This window comes from Xiphophorus couchianus, chromosome 21 (genome assembly GCF_001444195.1).
Source record: "Xiphophorus couchianus chromosome 21, X_couchianus-1.0, whole genome shotgun sequence".
Classification (NCBI taxonomy): domain Eukaryota; kingdom Metazoa; phylum Chordata; class Actinopteri; order Cyprinodontiformes; family Poeciliidae; genus Xiphophorus; species Xiphophorus couchianus.
In genome coordinates, this window is record NC_040248.1 from 10,884,769 (window position 1) to 10,910,190 (window position 25,422).

General features: G+C 36.3%; 1 protein-coding gene across 2 annotated transcripts in view; it reads right to left on the reverse strand.

Annotated features, from left to right (window-relative positions):
* Positions 1-929: 929 nt before the first annotated feature.
* Positions 930-25,422, reverse strand: part of vipr1b (vasoactive intestinal peptide receptor 1b) — a 34,288-nt gene continuing 9,795 nt past the window's right edge. For both annotated transcript variants that reach the window (XM_028005837.1, XM_028005838.1), the window contains exons 3-13: positions 22,911-23,021; positions 13,972-14,072; positions 12,233-12,330; positions 9,246-9,378; positions 8,739-8,892; positions 8,530-8,590; positions 8,376-8,448; positions 6,683-6,774; positions 5,952-6,081; positions 5,580-5,621; positions 930-4,715 (exon numbers count right to left, since the gene is read on the reverse strand). In XM_028005837.1, the coding sequence (XP_027861638.1) occupies positions 4,527-4,715; positions 5,580-5,621; positions 5,952-6,081; positions 6,683-6,774; positions 8,376-8,448; positions 8,530-8,590; positions 8,739-8,892; positions 9,246-9,378; positions 12,233-12,330; positions 13,972-14,072; positions 22,911-23,021 (1,184 nt within the window). In that variant the 3' untranslated portion in view covers positions 930-4,526. The remainder of the gene's footprint in view (positions 4,716-5,579; positions 5,622-5,951; positions 6,082-6,682; positions 6,775-8,375; positions 8,449-8,529; positions 8,591-8,738; positions 8,893-9,245; positions 9,379-12,232; positions 12,331-13,971; positions 14,073-22,910; positions 23,022-25,422) is intronic.

Below are 25,422 nucleotides of genomic sequence, written 5' to 3' on the forward strand. Positions count from 1 at the left end.
TCACATACATTGACTCCAACTTCCTCCCATTTATGCTTCATCTGTTTAGTTGTACTTTTTCGGTTTTCAAGACAAATGGCCTTAAGTTGTTTGTCTTGACGCTTTGATGTCTTTCTTGGTCTACCAGTACGCTTGGCTTTGACAACCATTCCATGCTGTTTGTATTTGGTCCATATCTTGGATACAGCTGACTGTGAACAGCCCACATCTTTAGCAACCATGCGTGAAGGGTTACCTTCCTCAAGAAGTTTCACAATCCTCTCTTTTGTTTCAAGGGACATTTCTCTTGTTGGAGCCATGGTTCTCACCACTCCACTTCGTCCAGCAGCCCTCCAAGGTGTCATGACTGCAGGTGTTTTGAACTGCACACTAACGGGCACATCTAATCTGGGGCAGGTGTCCATTTAGGGAAAGGAAATAGACTGGGTGTGTCCTTTTTTTTCTACCTCCAATTTGAGTGATTCCACACTTTTTTCCTCAGACCTGAGTGATTCCATATTTATTTCCCTGTGCTTGGTCAATTAAAGTATCATTCACTGACTCCCACAATAGTTTCTCTTCATTTCTTTGAGTGTTCCTGAAGGCCAACAAGTTGCACTTTGGAACGACCTTAATATTGTATCATGTTTTTGATCTGAGTTTGTTTTACAGCATGAAATGTCTGAATGAGTGCTCATCCAAGACTGGTGAGTCCATACTTTTTGCCAGGGGTTGTAGATAACAGCAATAAGTGCATTTGACCGGGTATTTGACTGTTCTATCTGTTACTTAAATCTGGAAAAAATGTCAAATGAAATAAAAAGTGCTGGATCTAAAATAGTAATATTTAAACACAGTGTGAACAAGTTGTTTCAGGTTTACCGTTAGGGTCATGACCTTGAAAATGTCTCTTAAATCAAAAAATAGTCCCACAATCAGGACGACCTCCATACTTTTTGCTCTAAATTTATTTCCTTCATTTCAAGTGGAACAATGCCAACATTTTATCAATAATCATCCCTGTCAATATATTTCTGTTTGCAGTGAAAATGACGTAATAAAATTACAACAGAATGATTAAGATGATACAAAACAGATTCAAAACATATACAGTTTTGTATTTACAGAAGTGTCAGACATATAAACACACACAGTACATTTTGAAGTTTCACAACAATATGCACTGGATGAGCATTACATGCATTGCACTTATCTCATATTTACAACTTTGGCCAAAAAAAATCATACACAACAAATTCAATACAGAATATTTACATTAAGCCCACATTAGAATATGTGTTGGTTCAATGACACCTTTTAAGGTTTACTCATTATTTTTCACTGTAGCAAAAACAGAGTGGATCAACATGTACAGCTGCTTGTACAAATCTATTTACAGTAATCATCATTGATAAAGGGTAAATATAAGCAATTCACACAATTACATCAAAGGCATCTTGAGACACACGGTATGTTTATTGGAAGAGTTCAGTGTTGTTGTTTTTTTGTTTCTTCTACTGGTTTTAATGAGACAGATTTTATATCAGTGTGTAAAATGTGACACAAGGGCAACTTGCTAGCTGAGTCACTTCCAGTCCTTTACTGCTTACATCGAGTTCTGCTGATCCTTGATTATATCAAGGAAGAGCAGACTGTGTTCAGAAATCCAATGAAAACTATAATATAGCCCCTAAACTAGATGAGCAGGCCAGCACCGGTTATTTAATTGTACTCTACATCTGGCTGCACATGAGAACACAACAATTTTAATGGCATGTCATTGTTTAAAGAATTACAGTTCCTCAATGAAGTAAAAAAAACAGCTTGTTCTTTTGGGACTCAGTATCTTTCTGGTATTGTTATGTCAGGCTGAAGATAGTCCACACTCTAGATGTGACTACGAGAGCAAAACTAGAGTTTCCCACAGATTCCCATGCTAAAGGTTTTGGGCCCGTGACTTTTTGACCGTAGTTTTTTCCATTGGCCTTTCAGTTTTCTGTTTCACGATATCTTGCAGATGTTTTCTTTGGACTTTTTAAAGTGCACAGTAGGGATGGAGAAGGGTGGTGTTTTTAAAAACAGGATTGGGTTGCAAATGGTGCAGGTTCCTCAGTTTTGTCAATTCATGACTTTGGTCTCTGCTGCTGTGTGAACACTACTTGACAGAAAAGTACAGTCTAGGTTAGTATTACACTGTTATGTCACGTTAATAAATGCTTCTATTTCTGGGTTCTACTTTGTTAAAAAGATAATTAAGGATTTTTAAAGTTAGGTTTTCTAAAAGTTGTAAGCCATTATTATCTTACCAGATATTTTGCAGATTAATTTTAGAAGTAGAAGGTAACATCCAGTAGAAAGAGTCAAAGTTCTAATGTCATAAAATAACTTCAGTTTGAGAAACATCAGTTGTTTAGGCAAATGTTTATTGTAAACCTTCGAATCAATGATAAGCATACGATTTGCATTGGTATGTCCACAAAAGTTTTGCAGGATTTGGATGCAAGTGATGAAATTACCGGTAGCTTCTTGTGTTAAACGTACTGAGAACGGAAGATGTAAAACATTTGCAGTCAAACTACTTGCCTGATACAGAAGTAAAACATTGCAAAACACAAGATCACTTTATCCAATTTAAGTGAAGCTTTTTTATGAATTTTAATACTGCCTTGCTTCTGTCTGGTGTATTTACTCTGGCCTAAAATGCTTTATCTCCCAAAGATAATCTGCCCATTTTTGCAGCCTGCTTGCTCAAAAGGACATGGACAGAGACAGATAAAAGGGGGAAGCACGTGACAAAGGCCCAAAGGTTGGGAACTGAACCTTGGACAGCTGCTCTGTGGAGCTACAGTCCCTGCACATGGTGCACCTGCTCCACCGCCTCGCCTCATAACCCCCAGGACAAAAAACCTTTGAACAGTTGGCATTATAAACTGGATTAGACTCTCCTGTTTTACTTTTAGTATCAGACTGAACTGTGTGTCTTTGAATCTAATCTGTCTACGTGATAGGATTCTAGTATGAGTTTGTGTATTTCAAGATATTTGGAATTATCTGGACCTGCCTTTGTCATAAAGTTTCTCAGCCATGAAAATGTCATGTTGCCTTTGTCAACAAGTGGAACTGGGACGTTCAGAAAAATGTTTACAATGGAAGATAAAAAAAACAAACAGTCAAACCTTTAGGACAAGTTTATTTTTTTCTTTCTGGGTAAACTCTCCTGGATGCTCCATGTGGCATCATGAACGTGGGAATGACTTGAAGTCCACCCCATGTGAGCTAAGAAGCATGACAAAAGCCTTAATGTGACAGGACTAGTCAGCCCTGTCACTTTGCTTTGCTTTACAGCGTTCTCTACTGCCTTGTCAGTTTCAGACTCCGGTGACAGTAAGTTTTGAATATAACAAGTCAGTGGACCTTTCCATAAATATTAGACATAATGGAGGCTTTTGTCAGTCCACTGGAGCATGATCAAGGAGGCATCATTGTGTAAGCATTACTCTTCCGCATTATAAATCTGAGCATTTACTCTACCAGACCATGAACCGGAAACTGTCACATTAACAAGCCTGTACAACAGTGTAAATCTGGAGGCTTTTGATAATCTATAATGCAATGTTAAACAATTACTAGTAGCTAATTAAAGCATTTGCAGCCATAAATTAATCCACACTACACGAGAAGTATAGCCACACGCTTTATGTACACTATTCACTTGTCTGTACAGCATTAAATTATCTTCCCGAGTAAATGTAAACATTCAATCACTGAGTCGTGTCAAGATATTTTCTCTACAAGGTTATTGTGCAGCCTGCAGAAATCAGAGATTGGGGTGAAAAGTGTTGCTTGATAACACTGAAACCAGGCACTTGTCAGTGCCTGAAATGATGAAAACCATTCCCTCAATCAAGGGATCTGGAAAACAAAGAGAGAATGCAACATAGATGGAAAAAAGAAGGCAATCAGTCTGTATGTAAGAGAGATAGTGTATAAGAAAAAGCATTTGTGATCCAAACCCCTCACGTAGTCACACACTGGTCTTCCTGCTTAAACTTTTGGCATTTGTGAGAATCCACACAATAAAATACAGGAAAGTCAGATCATTATTTCCTATTGATGGCTTATCAACATTCCAAAGAGTTCCTAAATGCCGATAAATGTTTTTTTAATCAGTTTAAAATAACACCTAAAATGTATCTTACAGTGCATTTCACATCTAGAGATACTTTTAATCACATTATTATATGTTTTGTAACAATGTCTTGTGTCTCTGAACTTAAAACAACAACCGTAAGAAGAGTTTAATAAATGATCAAAAATGTTCAACTCAAACATTTACCAATCAGCATTTTCCTAAAAGTAAAATAATAAGTAAAAGATTGCTCAAATGAGAAAGTTTGGTTTTTAAACGAAACAGGATCAGCAAAAGATTTGCACAATTTATTACAAGTGCTGATGAGTGAATGTGTAGTTTTTGTGCGTGAGTTTCCATGACAGGTTTTTGTCATGAAAGAACACAGCTGGCTTGTCTGCAGCTCTGGTTTTGTGACTCATATGGAGGACAAGTCGTCGTGACAGGAGGACGAACCGCGGCGCGTTTTGGGACTGCAACGCGTCAACATGGTGATTTGGGTGCTGAAATTGTTACTGCTGTTGGACGGGTGCTGGTATTTGGTGTCTGAGCCCATGTATCTCTGCAAGTGCCACCTACGCCACTTCCTTTTAATCTCCCCTTGGACCTACAGTGGGACAAGGAACTATAGTCAAATTTCCACAGCTACAGATCTCAACTTGTACTTAAAGGTCAGAGCACAAAGAAACAAAATAATGGAAAAGAGAGGAAAATGTAACAGTTTTCAAAGAATTATAGTATATTAAATACAGCAAAGGTTTTTTATAGATTGACTATTTTATTTTGTTTTATAATATTACAAGAGGACTTGGATTTTTTTTTTAGATAATTGAAAATAAAAAAAATTATGTACCGCCACCAGTTGAAGAAAACTGCTGAATTAGATTTTACAATTTGGAACAATATTTTTTTGTTATTTTTACCATTTGTGATTCATTGCTCAACTAAACTGCATTTCTTTTAAGCTGTACAGCAGATGTACCAAATGTTACGCCACTTGTATTAAGTTTTTTTTTCCAGCTTTTCTTGCTCAAAAACAACACATAAATACTTACATTTTGTTCTTGCATTTTGTCATTTAAAGACCTAATAACTACAAACCACCTTAAGGAGTTAAACTTTATAAAGGACTTATGAAAATGTCCTCCAATTATTATTATTATTCAGTGTAGAATTAAGTGATTTAATCTGGTACTGAGGACATAATTAGTCTCTCCACTGAGAGCCTCTGCACACGTCACTACTGAGATTGACCATTTTTTTCTTGTCTCTCTCTTTCTCCAGGAGGCGGAGGAAGACTGTGGAGAACAACCTCAGTGAGGGGAAGATGCCTGGAATGAGCAGTCTGAAATCTCCATCCACTTTACAGGACTGTGTGTGAATGTAAATAGGGAAGCAACTGAAGGTCCTCTCTGCCTGGGAAATGTGGGCTTTAAAAATGAGAGTTTATGTTAATGTTTCATGGACCTACCTCAGCGTTGAGGAAGCAGTAAAGGACTGCCACCACGAAGCCCTAGGGAAAGAAAAACAGAGGTGTACAAGTCATAAAAGCGATGGTACTGGAACATCATGGTCGGCTTTTTCTGGCATTTGCAGAATTCAAATTTATGGTTGACCTTGAATTTGGTTGTCCAATTTCAAGGACCTAATTTTGGTTCTTTAAAGAGCTTGATATGTGGTTCTCATGCATGTTTATATAAGCTGTCTAACAGCTATAGCATCTTAAATGGTTTCTTTAGATCTTTACAATGAGGAAGAAAATAATTTAGAAAGCTAACTGGCAGAAATATAATCTCCATGTAACATTTGTTCCTATAATTTCAACCTTAAAGACATTTCGTACCTGAAACGATCCCAGAATCAAATCAAAAATGAGGCGTAATTCAGTCTTCACTTGCTCTGGGATGAATGCAAACACTATGAAATTGATTCCGAACAGAGGAATCAGAAGCAGTGTTGATTTTGCAAGTCGCCTGAAATGACAAAGCAAAAGATTGAAATCCCCCCACAGACTTTTTCCATCAAAACCAATGATTAATCTGTCCTTATATACACAGCAATAATAATATTTCATCTCAGCAGACCAGAGATGGAGGGAAACACACCATTAAAATTGTCAGTGGGAAATAGCTCATGCATTATCGCTGATATATGAGATGCTCTCCATCACAGAAAATTCACTTGAACACTGTGAGCGCTGCATATGTGTAGCTATTAGTGGAAGCCTACAGTTTGCCTGGCAGCACATAAAAAGGGAAATTTTATAGAATTTCAATGAATTGTTTTTATTTATTTATTTATTTATTTATTTATTTATTTATTTATTTATTTATTTACTGAAACCCAAACGAATTATCAGCTTTCAGTGAGCTCTGAAAATATGCAACAACCGTTGGGTGGACAAATCTGTGTATTTTACAACAAGCTTTAAAAAAATAAGTATTTAAAGACATTGATATTTTAACCTTCAATAAATAAAAAAATCATGAAAAGGTGATTTATTTTCTCAAAATCTTAACACAGTCAGTTTATATTAGCTATTAAAAAGCACAGGGTATTAAAAAAAATACTCACAAATACTGGTTGGACTCATTTCTTCCAATATCTGGGCAGTTTATCTTCTGGCGAAGTATTCGAATGATGCAGATGAAAAGAAAAAAATTCACCTGTGGAGAGTTTTTCAGAAGAGAGGTTTTGTTGAGGGTGTTTAATATTCTAAATGTAATTTAGCTCAGGTGGCCTGTGGAAAAACATGAGGGCTTCTAAATAGTTAATTTGAGTTGAACTCTGAACTGGCATTACATGCATTTTCAGGCGACAGTGAGAGAGACAAAATGTGAGCTGACAGCTGAGCCTCCTCATATGAAAGAAAACAACAGTAGCATCAGTAGGCATCTGTGAATGATGAAAACCTATTGCCGTCATTCTTAAAATTAGGAAAAACATTTAACATTACCCACTTATTAAACCAGGAATGACAGTACTTCTCAAACGTGCACACACCCTGTTACTTAAAACATGAGATCATGATAAATAATTTTCTAACTTTTTCCATATTTAATGTAATAAATGTAACAATTATGTTGAAACTTATTAATGTGAAACAAAGTTCATCTTCCCCAGTTGCATGTTACTATGTTTGCACATTTGCATCCTTTTTTAAAGGTGTACTGGGCACAAAGGATCAAAATGATCTCAGACACGTTTCCAATAGAGTAACACCTCAGAAGCTGCAGGAATTTCCACTGGGTACTGGTTGCATTCTACATTTTGCAATCATCTCCATTTGTCGGGACTATTTCAGAAAGTTTTCTTTGGAAGTCCTTCCTTCCAAAGAACATCTTGTGGGAGAGTGTATGGTTTGTTTGGCAGAAACAAACCATACACTGGTAACAGAATGTTGTGTCTATTGTAGTGCCACATTGTGGTGGCATTTCTTTAGATTGACCTGGTTTTGACCTTGAACCTGAGAAGTAAATGTTAAAAAGCTATTGTCTATCTACGTATTTGTCAAAACAATAAAAGAGAGAATTTTAAGAACTTTAAAGTTAGACAAAGAATAGGAATTCTAAGTTTTCACAAAATGTTTGTCATTATCATGTATAATTCTGTGAGCTGGATGCATTGTTATAAGGGACAGCAGGGATTCTTTCAAATGATCTAGCAATGGCTTCTTGTGGAAGCATACTCTAAGATGCTGGACAGGAGGCTCTGACTAATTTTCAAAACTTGGACCCAGGAGGAGCAAAGTGGCTTTCATCCTGGTCTTCATCTTGCAGAATTGCTGAGGGGGTTGTGGGAGTTTATTTCTCTGAACCAAATGTGGTTTGTGGATTTGGAGAAGACCTCAGGCCACAAGGTATTTTGACGGCTCGATGCGTCTCTAATTTTTGCATTGACTCAGTTAAAAATAAGTGGAAATTCAGTTGCCGTCTATATGAATGGTAAAGAAATACTGGTGTCATCAGTCTTAAAGTAACCAGTGGTAAAATCACATACATATAAAAGATGCACATCTTTCCTAACAACATTTGACTGTTTTTGTCTTTTCATAAACAGTTATATACTCCAACCCATCAAAACACGACTGACTTTTTGTCAGGCAGAACTTCACTAACCATATCTCAATGTTTGGAGAGCTATTCTCTCCTCTCAGCTGAGGTCACAAAAGAAAATGTGTTCTGTCCATTCACCTTTCAAAGCCGTACCAACAAGTGAGAAGGTTTGAACCGACTTGACATAAATGATTGACAGATTGTAAACTTACCATGATTGATGCTAAAATGGGTGTTTTAATAATCCACCAAAACACATCAGTGGTCTCGATAATGTCCCAGCACCTAGGGAAACGTGAAACAGTACTAAAAATATGGAAAACCAAAGCAAGAAAAGATTTAACAGTTTCTGGTTGTTTCTCTCACCCTACATCATTGTAGTACGCTTTACCGATGCTCCAGGCTGTGATGATAATCGCTGGGCCTCCTGGTGAAGCAACAGAGAAATACAGTTAGATAAAAACAAAATCAAAAATAGGATTGTATTTTTATGAGGATTGTATTCTCATAAAATTCTCCTGCCTTTTTCTGCAGGCACTCCATAGCAGCATTGTAAAAAAAACCTGCATTCTCACCCCAGCCAATCACAATGTAAGCCCAGAAGTATTTCCTCTCAGAGAAGAAAGAGACAGCCAGCAATGCGTGAAGATAGAGGCCCTCCACAAGCAGCCAGAAGAAACTGGCCATCACACAGTACTGAAAAAATACAATGACGGCTTTGCAGCCAACCTGGAAATACACACAAAACCAAAATTCATCCAATTAATTAATTAATTAGTCATAATAGAAAAAAGTATATATATTCTAAAATATATATTCGAAAATAGGGTTTTTTGATTAACTATGTTACATATGTCTTTTATGTGCCATACAAAAAATGTAGGACCAAGTACACAACTCTGTGGTACACCTAAAGAGACCTGATCATGCATGTAAACAATATAAAAACAGTACATTACCTCTTACAGAAAACAATGTTTGAACTTCATACTGGTTTGCAATGGTTAAAAGGTTCAATTTAAAAAAATCTGAATTAAATAAATAAATATAAAGGTAATTAAATGATAAACACGTAAACTCACAGAGCCTAGGGAGCAGTTGTCGACCTCTCCAAACTCATAGAGAACCACATCCTTGGCAAACACAGCAATGGCCTTCAGGATAAACGAGACAAATAAATGCATGTGGATGTAGTTCCTTGTGCAGTGGAGTTTTCTGGGATAAACAGAAAAAGAGAGACAGGAATACAGATCGAGGAAAAGAGACATGATGAAATTTTAATTAACACAGTCTAATTATCCCCAGCCCTGGGCGTTAATAGCAGAATTACTGACTGAAATAAATCAAACTTAAAGTTCCCACTTCATTTACACACTAAGTGATTGGATCCACATCACACACCCTGAGCGCTTTATATGGGTCTTCAATAAAACAGACAAAAGAGATGCATTTCAAATCGACTAAACATTTTTAAAACTCTCCATTATTCAGTGTGTAATAGTGCTTCAACTCCTGATTACATTATCATAACTAGAGTGATTAAACAATTAGTGAAAGAGATGAGAATTGACGGAATATTTTCCAATGATTCAGAACATTTAAAAAAGTTTGTTTCTAGATTTAGTTGCTCCCAATTATAAACATTAATTTCTTACAAGTGAACCTACTTCCATTGACTTATTTGCAATTGCAAGTTATCTTGAAATATCTGCATTGACTTCTTAAAATCAAATGGCACTTTTGATACAAAGATTGTATTTTTTGTTCCGATACTTATATGTATCATTGCACACTTTGTGGGGGTTTTTTTCAATCATTTTTCATCTATACAAAAGATTCCTTTAAAAAAATACAAGCTTTCTCTCATTTTGATGCTTTCCTTTGTTCTGTAACCTAAAAATAAAAACAAAACTGTGATAGATTTAACCATTAAACAAACAAATCATATTAGACCTGATTTTCCTTTTTTTTTTCAAAGGTCAGGTAGATTTTATTTAGTAGGAGCAAAATCAAATATGGCTCTTTGCTGATCCCTGGTTTAGACCAAGATGGAGATGTTCAAACTGGTCAAACAGCGACATAACCATAAGGAATTCGATTCAACTGTGATGATTCGGATCACTGTCAAATGTTAAGACACTGTTTATTTTGTGAAATATTTTATATCAAGACCACCCCTTTGGTTCTCTCCATAATCACACTTGCCACTTTGGTAACATATAACTCCTTTTGACCTATTACTGACTGTCACTAAACCTTTCCACTATCAGCTTCCAGTTCCCAATCCCCCTCAACAGGCCTTGGTCTAAACCAGGGATCTGTGGGCTGTTTCCCTCGTGTTTATTTTATATTTCTGGCCTTGTCTTGTTGCATGGCTTTTGATGCAACCGGTGCCAATAAAAATTTCAAGTGGACAGACTTTCACACCTTGCACACGCCTGTTGGCAGTTCTTGACTGACTAGTTAAATAATGCAGATTTTTGAGGCAAAATCCAGAAGGAAAAAAAGTATTTTCTCTAAAATAAATATGGGAGAAGTGTTGTTTAAAACTGATCAGTGCTACACTTTTGAAAACATGTTTTTTTTTTCATGTAGAATTAATAAATGCAGTTCTGAAGCAAAAATAAACTAGTAATAAGTTGAGGCTTATAGAAAAGATGAATAGCAATTTTTGCAGGAAAATTATTTACAGGAATTTAATTCCCTTATTTAAAAAATGAACACAATATAAAGCATGTGTATCTAATAATATGAGGACATATCTCTGTTTTGAAAAGTCTTCTGCTAAAGGTTTAGCTGAACAAAGCAAAATAAATAATCTTATTGAAATGTAAAATTTTCTTGCCGTGAAAAGTGCAATCGCATTCATGCAACTTATAGCCAGTCTCTGACAATCAAATATATAAAAGGATTTATTTCCATCATAATCCTTGCTGGAGATGCCCAAACTAAAAAAGATTCCTCAAGTTTGAGTGACATTTCAATGCATAAGGAAAGTGTTTGCATCATTCATATCATCCTTTGAGGTTTAAAAAAAGGACGAGTGTTACGCTCCAGTGTGAAAATGAATTAATCCATGAATGATAAATCTGATCAAAAGAGGGCTCCACCTTTATATGACCCTGGAAATGAATAACTTGTCATGTCATCTGTGATACATCATCTTTATTTCATTTTACTTTCTAATTTTTCTCAACATCAACTGATTTATTGATTTTAAACATTATGGTCTTGGTTCATAAACAGATTGTAGCAATTCTTTAGAGTATCCAGAACCAAAGAAAGCCTGGCCTTCTGATATTCTTCACTCAAATATTGAAGACATAAACAGAAATGGCAACAGAAAGACCAAAATTAATTACAGTATAAATAACAGTGAAGAAACTGTGAAATGAAGTTACTTAATAAGCACAACAAAGGTAAAAAAATAAAATAAAACAATGCTCCCATATACTTATCAATGTGAGAACAAATATTTTAAAATCCGTCATGACATGTCTGGGAAGCACAAACTGATGTTGTGTCTTTCTTGTGTTTGTTAAAATCCCGCTAATGTGTCCTGCCTCAAGAATGGACCAGGACCCAACATAAAGCAGCAGCATTCAACTTTAATGCTAATCAGGAAAAAAAAACTTCCAGAAAACTCAGGTGAAATGCTGTGTTTTTTGTAATCAAGGCTTGGCCCTTTGTTTAGAGGTTTTTGCTTGTTTGTTGTTTAATTTTTCATTTAATTATGTAGAGCATTTTGAGTTGCTTTGTGGCTGAAAATGTGCAAAAATCTCACAGTAAATAGTGATGTGTAAAACAGTCAGAAACACAACTGAAACATAATACCCTCTGCAACTACCCTTATTCAGTTTTTAAAATAAATTGGAATTTGAAAACCGATTTATGGTTTTTACATGTACTTAAACTAAACTCCTTTTAGACCTAACATATCAAGATGTTTAACCTCGCTAAGTCGTTGCACATGTAAAACTATACTTATCAACAGTATTTTATTATTTATTCAAAACATTAATAGATTTGAGAACTGTGTGAAGCTAAAGTCAGCGATGAATTTACTTACCTGAAGATGCAGAGGACCACAATAGCTGTAATCAGAGAGATAAGCGAAACACTGTGACCAATGGTGTAGCCAACCTTGACTTGCCAGAAAAACTTTCCCTAGAAATGACAAGAAATGTGGGAAGGAGATGCATTTACACACATAATTTTGTGCATAGCAGTAAAAAAATTTCTTTTTTTGCTGTCTTACTTGTTTGAACATGAGGACACTATAATTTTTTTATTTAATTGAATGCTTATATAAAATTTTAATTTTATATCTGAGGGAGAAAAATCCCAATGTAGAGGAGTTGCTTCTGTTACCAGAAAGCTTGGAAGTCAAGCTTTTCTGCCAGAGAGGTGATTGTTCCCGATCTACTATATTCAAATGCAACAACCAAGAAGGTGTCACACTTCACAAAAACACACATTTTTTGGGGGGTGAGAGAAGATTGCTCTATTGGCAGCTCAAAACGAATAGGTGTCTGGGAAGATAAACATCAGAAAACACTGTTATCTGTGAAAAACACAATTTTTCTAAAAGCAAGAAAAGCCACAGAAATCTTACTCCACGATTAACCCTGGTCATCAATCCTGGCCCATTTTATACGGCCTTTCACTGATGTCTGGAATGAATCAACTAAACTAACATCATTGTTGGTTTTCTGAAACTACGGTGCTGCATCTTTCTTTCAACTCAAAAATCAATTCCAACCATTTTATAAAGGTTTAGTTTAGGCCTAAGAAATGTCTTTGTTCCCTCATGTGTTTGTGCCATTGCCCTGTATGTTCTACTTCAGACAAAAATGAGATCAGAAGCTCTGCATCCTGCGATACACTAAGACATCAAGTATGCAGAGAGTCGGACATCAAATTCCTTTTAGAGTCCCCGACTCGTTCAAACCTTGCTGAATTCCTATGAGGAATACTAATGAGACTCTGTGTGACTCAGAAAGCAGACTGCCCACCAAGAAAGCTTTTTACCACCGTGTAGTGCTCCTCCGCTCCTCGCCCTGCCCCGCCTTCATCAACACAGACAAGCTTTGCTCTCTCTCCGGTTAAACAAACCAAAGGAAGGCAACGTCTAATGTATTTATTCCCTCCCTATCCTCTGCAGGCATAGTGAATAACGTCTCGTAAAGCTCGATAACACGAGCGGGACTTTCTGACTGACCCGGTCATGTCAAAGTATGTCTGATGCGTCCTGCTTCAAGACTGCAACGCTTCAGCAAACAATCAGCAGTGTTGACTTATGGGTGTGCTCATTTTTAATGGAGGCAGCATATTTTACCTTACACATCATGAATTGTTTAAAGTATTTTAAAATCAAAAGCAACCCACACACTCCCATGCAATGAAATCAAATGTTCTCATAGTGTTACAGTTTTATTCATTATAACTCATGAAAAATAAATGTATTTTTCATTTAAATCAACATAACTGAACTCGTTCCTGGGAAAATATCTATTGAATAAAAGTATAAATTCTAGAGAGTTGTCTGAAGTGCTAAGATTAAATCATCCTCTGCAACAGACCATAACAAACATAAACAAAAGCAGATCTGAGCTGAAAACTAGAGCCAATAATCAATACAGCCATCTTGCTGATAGACCTAACAACACTGACCCACAGAGCAAACAAAAGAAGCTCTCACTGAATTATTGCTGCCCACTGGCTCTTGACACGCTCCCCTGTCGCACTGTTGCATTCATTCGCCACGGGACCTCGAGTGCAGCCTATGGATGTCGGCGGCTTACTTACATCATCGCTGGTGCCATTGAGATTGTAGCCACAGTTCACAGCGATGTCAATAGGATGCATCTCGGTCCAGCCGTCAGCTGTGCAGGTTTTGGAGAGGTTACCTGCAGAGGGAGAAAGAGAATAGGCAGGAAGTGGATTTATTTTCTTTCAGTTTTACAAAAAAGGTTCCAAATTAGTTTAACTATGTGTAAAATTGACTTCTCAGACAATAACAAATAGTCAAGCTCACCAGAGACAGAACATGTATGACTATCCCCGTGCTTCTTGGAAATAAAGTGAGAGCGAACACCCTGGTGAGATCAAAAGAGCTCACTGAGGCATTGAGGAAGAATGTTGTTTATGAGTTTCAAAGGGGTTTCTTAAGTGTCTCCAAAATTGTAAAATCAGGCATTCTAGTGTTTGAAAAACAATCTGCAAGAAGAGGACATTCAAAGCAGCTCACCCTAGCCTCCTCCCTAGCAACTCGGCAGCAACAGGCTCTTGCTATTGATAAAACTGGATGTGAGTGCGATCAGAAAGAGACTGCTTGAAGGTTGAACTTCGAGGAGGAAACCTGTCCTCTCAGAGTAAAAGCATGAAGGCCAGAGTAAGATTTGCCAGACAGAACATAGACAACAGGCAGTTTGTCTTGAATAGTTTTCTTTGGACAAATGAGTCTAAATTTAGAATATTTTGAGACTGGGGCATATGAGATGTTTGGTAAAAATCACATACAGCAATCCAGGAATAGAACCTCATCCCAAACAATGAAGCATATAGGTGGAAGTATAATGGTTTGGGGATGCTTTACTGCAGCAGAGGGTGGTTGAAGAAAATGTAAAATGCCTGATAAATCTTTTACAACTTTATATTTTGAAACATAAACAAAAAATAATTTAACACCATTGTCCAAAACCCCCCAGAAGTTCTGACATGGTAACCTGACTAATCAAACTCTAAGTTTAGTTATAGCTTAACCTTTTGGTTTGCCACTCTTGGGTTTTATCGGGGGGCTTACATCTAGTCCCAAAACTTTGCATCAGCTTCAAGGTTTTAACATTACAAGCCCAAAAACAGCCAGATATAAAACAATACAGTAGAAAGTGTTGTGGATGATGTTAATTTTCATTAGCAAGAAGATGGAAATACAACTCTTTCAAACTTCATTGGCTTCTGGAGAACAAATAATAAGTACTCTGAATAATAAAATGCATTAAAAACAAGATGTGTACATCTTTTTGTGTGGTTGTGTGTATTTTTTCCTTGAACTTTTGTGCCCAAGTCTGTGCATGGTTAGACATCAGAGGTTCACACCAATTGTAATTCTTGGTTAAAACACAACCAAAAAACGTTTTGTATCCTCTAAGGTTTAGACCTTCTTCGGAGAGCTGTCTGGATTTCTTAACTTCTCTGATACTGAGTGCAGGAAAATACAGCCTCATTATTGCTAATATCTACACTATGAGAGAATGTGTTTCTTCAATAACTTACAAATTATTTGTAAGACTTCATCAAAGATTTGTTAACATATTGTAAATCAATACACTGTCTAATCTGGAGTACAGTGTGACAGGCAGCAGATCTGCTTTGTGACTGTAAGCATGGCTAATTGCAGGAAAATGTCATCACATGAGCCGAGGAGCGAAAACGTGCAGGAGGAGGTTTCGGTGTACCAAGATGTTCTGCTCAGTCAGAGAAAGGTCAGCGTGTGATTGAAATGTCAGGTTGTCCTTACTGTAGCTGGGTGTAAACATGCTGCTTGTCAATATTCCCCCCGTTTTATAAAGCAATTAGATAATCTCCAAGACAGTTTTGTGGATGCTCTTCTTCACTTTCGGGTGGGGAAGGACTTTGTAGAGAACTTTTAAAGACGTCAATGCCACCTTTAGTCGAAGACCTTCAGTCTTTGTAGTGTATTTATTGCCCTGTTGCGGTAAAATACCTAGCTGAATTATCTAAATTGAGTTTTAAAACTTTTTTTAAAACAGATTCCAAAGCTTGATTGTTGAGCATTCCAACAGATACTTTACACAAAAAGATTAAGAAATGACTCAAATAATTGTAAAAGTAAAACAGTTTTTTTCCCTCTATGATCAGTTTAGCAGCTGATGTGTTTGTTATAAATTACTACAAGCGAACATGGGTATAGGTGTATTTAGTGCCATTTGCTTTGTGAATTCATTTCACAAATAAAGAAAGATCACACAGAGTACATGGAACTCTTTCTATAAAAGCCAGTGTGTGTGCAGACATGGGTTGATTTTATTTCACTTTTGTTTTTTGCATATTTGTATTCATACAGTTTTATCCCCTTCAGCTTTTTTAACCTCTTCCTGTTTGGTGTTCCTCCGCAGGAATTCGTCTCAATCTGTTTCTTTGCTGTGCATACTGCTGATATCCTCTGTTTGTTTTTCATCAGCAGCTTTGCTCTTAGAACAGCACAAACTATATAAATTGAACGCAGCTGGTCATCCAGTACTGGCAAAACTAATTTTAGGAGCTCTTTATCTGTACAATATGGATGCAAAAAATGAAAACATTGAATCCCAACCTATTTAAAAGTTGACTGCTTTCTCTAGACTTTAGAGATAATTTCGGTGTTGGCTCTAAAATGTTAAGTTGCAAATACACATCTTCAAGGATTACAGGATCTAATTTTCTCTTCCCATGTTACTTCAGTGAAGCGGTTTAGAAAGAATATTGAAATATTTCACTTTATGTTAATTTCACAGCTTAAGAGCTTAGGTAAGGTTCTTTCTCAGATGCCATTTCAAACTTTGGTGCAAAGCTCTGCCTTCAGGTAACTTTGTCAGTTTCTCTTTTGCCATGTCACTTCCTGTCAGGTACACTTTATAAAATTCCATAATCCGCCAGGTAGACAGTGTTCTAACAAGGTGCATCTTGCAATTTGGACTCTGATATCCCTGCTACAGGAGAATGAGGTTGAATTAATCAGAGAAGCGACTCATTGTCAAATCTGACATGACTGTGGTCCTCTTTGAAGGATAGATTACTGGTTTGAAATAAGGAAAAGCATAAAAATATGCACATCATTCTTTAGCAAAGTTGTTTCCTCTTTTCAAAATTTGAAACTTTTTTACTTATTCATTAAAGCCTCGGTGTATTTTGCTCAGTCCCCATGTTATAATACACAAAACATGATCCAATAAATTTTGTACTAGAAGAATTTTGTTTTAATCTATAAACGGAAAACTCTCAATGAAAAATGATCTGCTTACAGACAAAGACTCAAAAACCTGAAAGGTTTTCGAATAAGAGAAACAGTGTTTCCTTCAGTGAGCTACAGGCAACATTTTATCAATATTAAGAAAACAAAAGAAATGCTCAGAGAAAGGAATAATTATCTCTCCATCCAAGATTAACGGGGAACTGGGAGAGAGAGTCTCAACTTTCAAACATTTAGGAGTTGAAAACGACTATGAACTGTGTTTTAATCATTGAGCACAGAAAAAAAACAGAATACGGGAATACAGGGTGTTATTTTTGATGAAACTGAACATTTTGAAATTAGACAGCAGCATTGTCCAACTCTTTTAATATGCTCTTTTTACAGAGGGTTTTATCTTTTGAGAGTATTGCGCTTTGGGAAATATGCATGCTAAAGATCATAAAATATTGCAGTACGTGACTAAATTATCCAGTAGTGTTATTGAAGTTGACCAGGTATCTGCAGCACAGCTGTACAATGAGCTGATTATTAAAAAGATGAATGAAATTCTTGTGGATTCAACACATCCTCTGCTTTAAAAATTCAGCAGAAGGTCAAATGGCAGAATTTTTCAAAGGAAAATCTGAGCTACATGATTCCACAAGTCATTTGTGCCTACAGCAATCAGACTGCAAAATAACAAAGCACACCTGTTGCAGTTTATCCTAGTTTTTTGGGGGGGGTATCTGTTATCTTTTATCTTAGCTATTCATCCTCTTTATTTTTTTACACCATCCTTGTTAAGATGTACATGTATTTTTGTCATGTCTATATTGTGCCTCTAGTCTGTTTTTACACTTTTTGTCTTTGTAAATGTCCCATGATGGATCACCTGAGTTTCTTCTGGTGGATAATGTGCCGTGAACTGGCACTGCTTTAAAACGACACAGAAACATAAATAACTTTAATGAGTCTGTCACCTAGGCAACATGTGATAACTGAGGTACAGGGTCAATTGAAACCAGGATAGGAGACAATGTAACCAACTTTGAATGATTTGTATAACGCCTCCTTATTTATTTGCCTTTAGAGTGAGAGGAACTGGGTGGAAAGGAGAAAGGACTTCACCCAGGACCCGTAACAAGATTATTTCATAGCAGTTAATTCTGAAAACTGAATTAAACTTACTTTTATGTCAGATGAAGAGTGTAATAATCCATGAATGTTTTATATTTAAAACCTGTGGGACATATAATCTCCGGCAATCCTGGGGGTTGGAGTTCATGAAATGTGTAATTTGGGACATAAAAACTGTAAAACACTTCAATATTGCAGGTTTAAATGCCTAAAAGTGACTTTGAAGAGAACATTTAGTCTCTGGGCTTCCTTGGATGTGCTTTTTTCAAATTATATTTGTCCTTTTGATTCTGACTAAAAGAATGTTGTTTATCTTTGGTAAGTATTTGTGATAATTTCCCTTAGAAAGTGGTCAATGTTAAATAATTAAAAAGGACCTAATGAGAATTTGTCCCTTTATTACTTATCATCATGCCTCAGCAGGTTGCAGATTTCTCAGGGGTCAAGTCTTAGGGAAATTATATCAACACATCACATTTTCAGAGCAGTTTTCATTCTCTGCAGGAGAGAAAATCCACTCGACCTCCACCCATGATCAGCCTTTGGAATCATGTCTCAGATGTAATTAACTGGGATTTCTAATCATTACAGGACAACTTATATCAAAATGTGGGAGTAAGATAGACCAGAGAAAATCTCATGCTTAATAAATTTAATTCTTGTTTTGATAAATAAGAATTTCGATTCCTTAATTTATTCCTGCTTTGCATGGTTTTAGCAGTGACAGATGGGATAAAGTTTCATCTAAAGTCAAAGCATATCCCTGATCTGTCTCACATTGTTGAGCAAGACATTTAACAACTGAGATTTTCTATGTCCTGCACTGTCTGCCCTTTCTTACATTTTGTCGTGCAATCAGAAACAGACTGCAAAACCGAAGCTTGCACAAGAAAGTTGCAGATATAAATGGAATATAAAATCGTCACTGTAGTAGTAGTTGCTCAGCTTGTATTTAATGCAGTTTGCAAAAAAAAAGGTCTAGTGTCAAACCAGTTACTTTAAAGAAGTGAAACTGCGTAAAGGCTGAAAAATGTTCAACGGTTACCTGAACATATCTGCTGTGATGCTAATTTCACGAGGAGATTCACAGGTTTGTTTGAATTTTTTGCAGGATGTTTACCGGCACCTTCAACATCATTCCTCTCTCCTGCTGCCATTAGTTCAAGCGGGGTTGAAAGTGCACCCTTCATCTGCAAAGCATCACATTTTCCTGTGTCTCTAATTTGAAGTTTGACCCTGAAAAGGTGCTAATGCCACCATGAGGTTGGTGGTGTGGAGTGAGTGGGGTTCAGCATGAACAAATAGCTATATGTGGTGAATTCTACTGGACGCTTAAGAGGCTTTTCACAACTATAGAATAAGCAAAGGTGAAAGAGTCTTCCTGAATGCTTGAACTGTGCACGGCTGAATAAAAGCTGACAAAAAAAATTGCTGAAGAGCTGCTGACAAATGACAGGTTCAAGTAAAAGAAATGCTTTTAAGAGAACTCTCTACTTAAAGGGAATGACTGTTTCTCAGAGTATTGTTCGAAAGGATATACATGCAGCTCTGCTATTTTAACATCTACTAAAAAAAATAAACCAAGAACAAGTGAAAGGACTGGGCTATTTCACAAACTGGCTCTTTTATCCATGAAAGCATGCATTGGAGGCGCACAAAACTATCATATCCATGTCCTTGGAGTACCTGCATGTGATCTGTGAGTGGTTACACCTAACAGCCAAAAGCTCCATCACCGTGTCTCTCAGCAGGGCTGTCAATAGCTGGATTTCAACATATCTCTCAGTGGGGGAGCAGGAATGAGCACCGACTTGCTGGGTCACACGTATGAAGCACAGGAGTAGCAGAGAAAAAGCCCTGAGGTGTGGATTGGATATTCATCACTCCCCTGCTCTCAAAATGCCTTAAAGAGAGAGTAAGAAGGGGGTTTTTTTTAAGTTTTGAGTCAGGCCAAGTGTTTTAACAAAAGATTTATTCATCTGATTACATTGAAGATATGTTATAAGCAGCATATATGGTATAAATATATTCGGAAAACGTTTCTTCAATCAACTGAATCAGGGCAGGTGTATTTTTATAGCACAATTCATACTTAAGGCTTTGAATTTAAGTGTTTTGAATTTAGATGATTACAATATTATTACTGTGGAAGTACACCATGGTGAAAAGAAAAGGTTGAAAACTGAATAGATTCTGAGGTATGAGTGCAAACAATTTTGTTTGGGGTATATCTAACTTTTATATGGAGGAAAAACAAGTTTTACATTTTTTTAGGCATAAAAACGAAGCAAGACTCAAAATGTAGTCATCTTACAAAAAATATCTTATTTCATAGCTCTATAAAAGATAATTACATCAACAAATGAAGCAAAAACAACAATTATGAGCTAATATTTAGTTTTTTAAGCATAACTTGATTTCCTTATTTTTTATTTATTTATAACATCTATTTATTTCATAATGTTTTTCGAATTCCCTTTTTTATATTTATTTTTTTTTAAATTATTTATTCATGCATTAAATGTTGTTCCCATGAAGTTATTTTTAAAATTATTTCCTGTACATGTTTTAATTGAAAGATGTTATTTTGTATTGTATGGATTATGACTTCCAGCTTAATTCTTATTTTCATGTTTTGCATTTCCAACCATCTGTCCATATGAAGACATGTAAACTTCATTTTATTCACCAGAAGAGGGACACAATAAAACAAAATAAACAAAATCCTAAAATGTGAAATGCCTTTTTATTATGACTGTAACCTCTGGTTTCTTTTCATGTAGGACAAAAAATACTGACATCAACTTTGCAGAACCTCACCTTAATGAAAGTGATTATTTTAAGAACTGAGATAAGCTATGTGGTTAACTACATTAATAATACTTTAGAAAAACGTTTATTTTCTTGATGATTGATAGTTCTTTGTTGAAACATTTACCAGTTATAGCCCAAGCACTCTTTTAGAAAGAAAAAACCACCTCATTCTTTGCTTATCTCAGATTTGTCCTTTTCAGCGGTAAAATTGCTGAACTAACTTACAAAGCATGATCACTCCAGAGTCATTCCTTTGGATGAAGGACGCTGAAAAATTAATCACATTAATACCAAAACATACTTTTAGGGAGAAAATGATTAAATGCTGTTACCCAACTTACAATATTCTTTTAAAAAGATCCTTCATGAAATATTTTTTGATGGAGGAAAATGATAAATTCTTTGCAGATGACGTGTGATGATGTGTTTTTTTCTCCTCTTTTGTTTTCGGAGTCCTAGATGTAAGCCACTTTCTATTTATATGTGTTTTCACAAAGCTTTCACAGTGCAAGCATTGATTGTGAAAGTCAGACTTAGATGCAGCATGAGCAGATAAGAAGCACTTTTACAGTGCTCCAAAATGTTTAAATGAGTTGCATTTTGCATTGAGTAGAAATGGAAAAGGCATAAGTTTAGTGTTCATTTTTGTTGTCAGTGACATTTTTTTATTTATTAATAATTATGTTAAATATTGTGGGGCTGGGACAAATTCAATCTGTCTCTGTATTTTTATAACTCCATCACTGTTCACTTTATTAGTTACACCTGTCCAGCTGACACACAAATTACTCAATGCTGGTGACTTGCTGAAGTAAAAGATTAATAGCTGAATGGGTGAAAAGAGAAGTTTCTTCTTTTAAAAAATACTTCTTCAGACAACACACAATAGCCTTTTTAGAGTCCCATCAGATTGTTTTTTTGAAGACAATATTAACACTGCTTCGGAGGGGGCCAAGAGAAGCAGCTTTGTCTGCGAATGTCGCTTGTGCGTCTGACTTACGGACATAAACACGGGGATACAAAGGTACTGGCCAAAATCCTTTGTATGTAAAAAAAAAATGCAATTAATTATGTTTAAAAAATATTTCACGTTAAAATCTATGTAATTTAATTAATGGAAATTAATGCGTTAAAGTGCTGGCCCTAATTTCAAGACAAAGATGTTGTTACAAAGTAGCTCCAACAAATAAAAAGAGCTCAGCCATACTGCGAAAAAAGTCAAGATGAGGGTTTTCAGCAAAGTTTTAAATCTACACAGTGAAGAGTTTTGTCTAATGAACACTGGCAGTGAGTTTCAGAACCCAGGAGTTGGCACAGAAAAGGTCTGAAAAAATAACCTCTGGCAGCACTTGTTCACAAAATCTCTCTGCCATGATTAGAGAAAGGCAACCGTAGCTCCAAAACCCACAATATTATCTAGAATATATTAACATGCACCATGTCAAACCTCGACGCAGATGGACTACCTGAAGAAACTGAGGGTACAGCTCACTCAGGCATGTTTCCCGATAACAGACTGAAAAATGTAACTGGGTGTGACGGGTCTCGATTTCAGCTATGAAATGATGGTAGAGTCTGACTTTTGTGTAAGCAATATTAAAGCATGGATTCACTAAGACATATATTGCAAAACTCTAATTATCTAAAACTAACCTCAAACTAATATGAAAATAAGTTCATTGTGTTCCATTGGTCACTCCATTTTAATCCAGGGGAAACTAAAGTACTGGTTACAATTTTTTTTTTTTTTTTTTACCTTTTCTTTTTTTAGCCATATTTGGTCTGAAATTGCAAGAAACGGTACTTTAAGCCATCAGCTCAGTGTTTGTGATAATTTTACCTCTCTCTTTGTCACTGAAGTAGCTGAAATATGTTGGACAGGTTATTGTCACCACTTCTCCGACTCTGGCTGAAGGCCAACAGGCGATGATGTCCCACATCCCCTGGCAACCTGCCAAAAAAGGTCAACAACACAAACATTGCATCACTCACCATACGACAGGAGACATGCTGAGGGAGGGCAATGACAGAACGAAGTCATCGCACAGCGGAGTCCTGAATCTTTTAGTGCCACAGATCTGCAAAAGGTCTGGTTTACTAAAGTCACCTGTGTGGAATTTATGAAAAATTTCTTATTTGTATTTTATAAATGAAAGCGAATAATTGTTATGCCAGACATTTAGTAAATTTTGTGGTAGAAGGAAAATAATCTTGTTCTGAATACACAAAATAATCAGATAATAATTTGGACATAAAATTATTTATTGTTCAAACATTTCTGTATTCAGGTATAAACAAATAAATACAGGAGAACTGAAAATGAGGTTGTTGTTTAGGATAACTTTGTGAGCTGTAGTGATTTCTTTCTTAAGTCTTCATAGAAATCTGTTTCTATCATTTTTCTGTATTACACGCCAAGGTCACAACCTTGTCAGCCGTCCTCATTCTGCCACCTAACACCCCGTAAAGCCTGAGGAAGGTGTGAAAACACAAAACACAAGCTGTAAACTACCCCTGTGCAAATTTAGTTTATGGAAAGTTCAAAACAAAGAAAGTTTCTCAAAGTCTTCAGAACGAATCCACTGCGGCTAAAAGTTTCTCAGCCATATGTTCTTAAGGATGTACTGTATGTTCTCCCATAAATGGACAGTCAGCTAATTCATTTATTCAGGATGTGACCTCAGAGTTCAACTTTCACTACCTTCCTGTTGAGGAAGCAGATAGGAGAGCAGAAAAATGAGATCAGTGCAGAGATGGAGAAAGCTGTTCTCACACCAGCTCTTTATATGGGACCACTTAAAGCAAAGTACGGTATGGCCAGCAGGTATATGGATGTATGTTAAAATGAAAGCAATTGGAGGAAAGACCGATACTGTCTAATAGGTATAAGTGATTTTGTGCGCTTAAAAATGACAGGAATCCCAGGAAACAATGATTGAGTGGGTGAGAATATAAAGCAGTAATAATTCAATGTTCAGATAATGCATTAAGAGGCATTCTTGTGTTGTTAAATGATTTTGCATAAGTGTGTTGAAGAGGCCTGTCCATTTAGAGAGATAATTTTTTACACCTACAGATGATGTGACTTATCACAACTTTCTTGCGCATTCAATGTATTTTTTAAACTTTTATGACTTTTATCTTTATTTAAGTTGTTTAACCTTTTACTGTAATTGAAATGTTACAACTGATTGTACATTAATGGGTCTGGATATGTAAATATGAGTGCTTGATTACACTGGTTAGTAGGGCCTTTGGCTTAATCTAATGTGTTGTGTTTCAATAATAATAGTAATAATAATAATAATAATACATTTGTATTTGAAGCGAGAGACCAGCATAGCTAAGGAGAAATCTGATTCTTAGAGGACAACAACAAAGACAAGGTTATGAAATGTCTTTAATGACCATCTGATCATATCTACAAGCTGACTTGGAGGCATGAAAAGAAAAAAAAACAGACAATTTTGTCCTACACTGAAAAAGCTAACAAGTGGAGTTTTATTTTTAAACTCTCCTGGAGCTTCAACAGGAACTCTGATATTTGGTCAGATGACACTAAGATTGAGCTTTTCAGCAACAAACTGACCAGTTTGGTGGGTCAGGTGGGTCTGATATAAACCAAGCAAAGCAAAGAACTGCTGTCATGGTATGTCTTAGATAAAATCTTTGTATCTCTTTTCTGCGATCACTTAGTGCGATAAAAGTGCCAACCTCTGATTCAGAGCTCCCACAACTAAAGACGACTGGCGACAAATATCAAGCTGTGTCTCATAAATTCTGGGAAAACATTGAGGTGTGACTGCAGCGGCATCGACTGACAGGGGATTCCTTTCCTCTTGTGCGCAGTTATTGCAGGTTCTACCGCTGCCTCTCTTCCCTCCTCACCTCTTCCTCTTCACCATCCTACTCTCATAATAAACACATTGACATCCATAACATGCTGTCCCTTTATTGATGGACCGACATGTCAGACTCGTCTGACTCAATTGTGCCGAAGCTACAATTCATGCAGTTTGTCATCTTTGGCCATGCCGTGTGACAGGAGCTACTATAATGTCTCGCTCAAACGGTGTGACACATTCAAGTCCTGTGCGGTTTTTGAAAAGCCGGGATTAGATTGTGTTAAAGCACCTCATGTTCGGTCAAGCATGGTGAAGGATCTGTGATGCTGTGAGCTTGAATGTCTTACAAAGGTCATAGAAATCTTGCTAGTTTGTGTAACTCACTCTTAAAAAAATGTACATTTTATTTGAAAGTGTTTCAAGTGCTGTAGCTTAGAGTTTACTAGTGGCAAAAAACACTACATGAGAATCTATAATGATTTTTAAGACTTCATTTCTGTTTCAAGA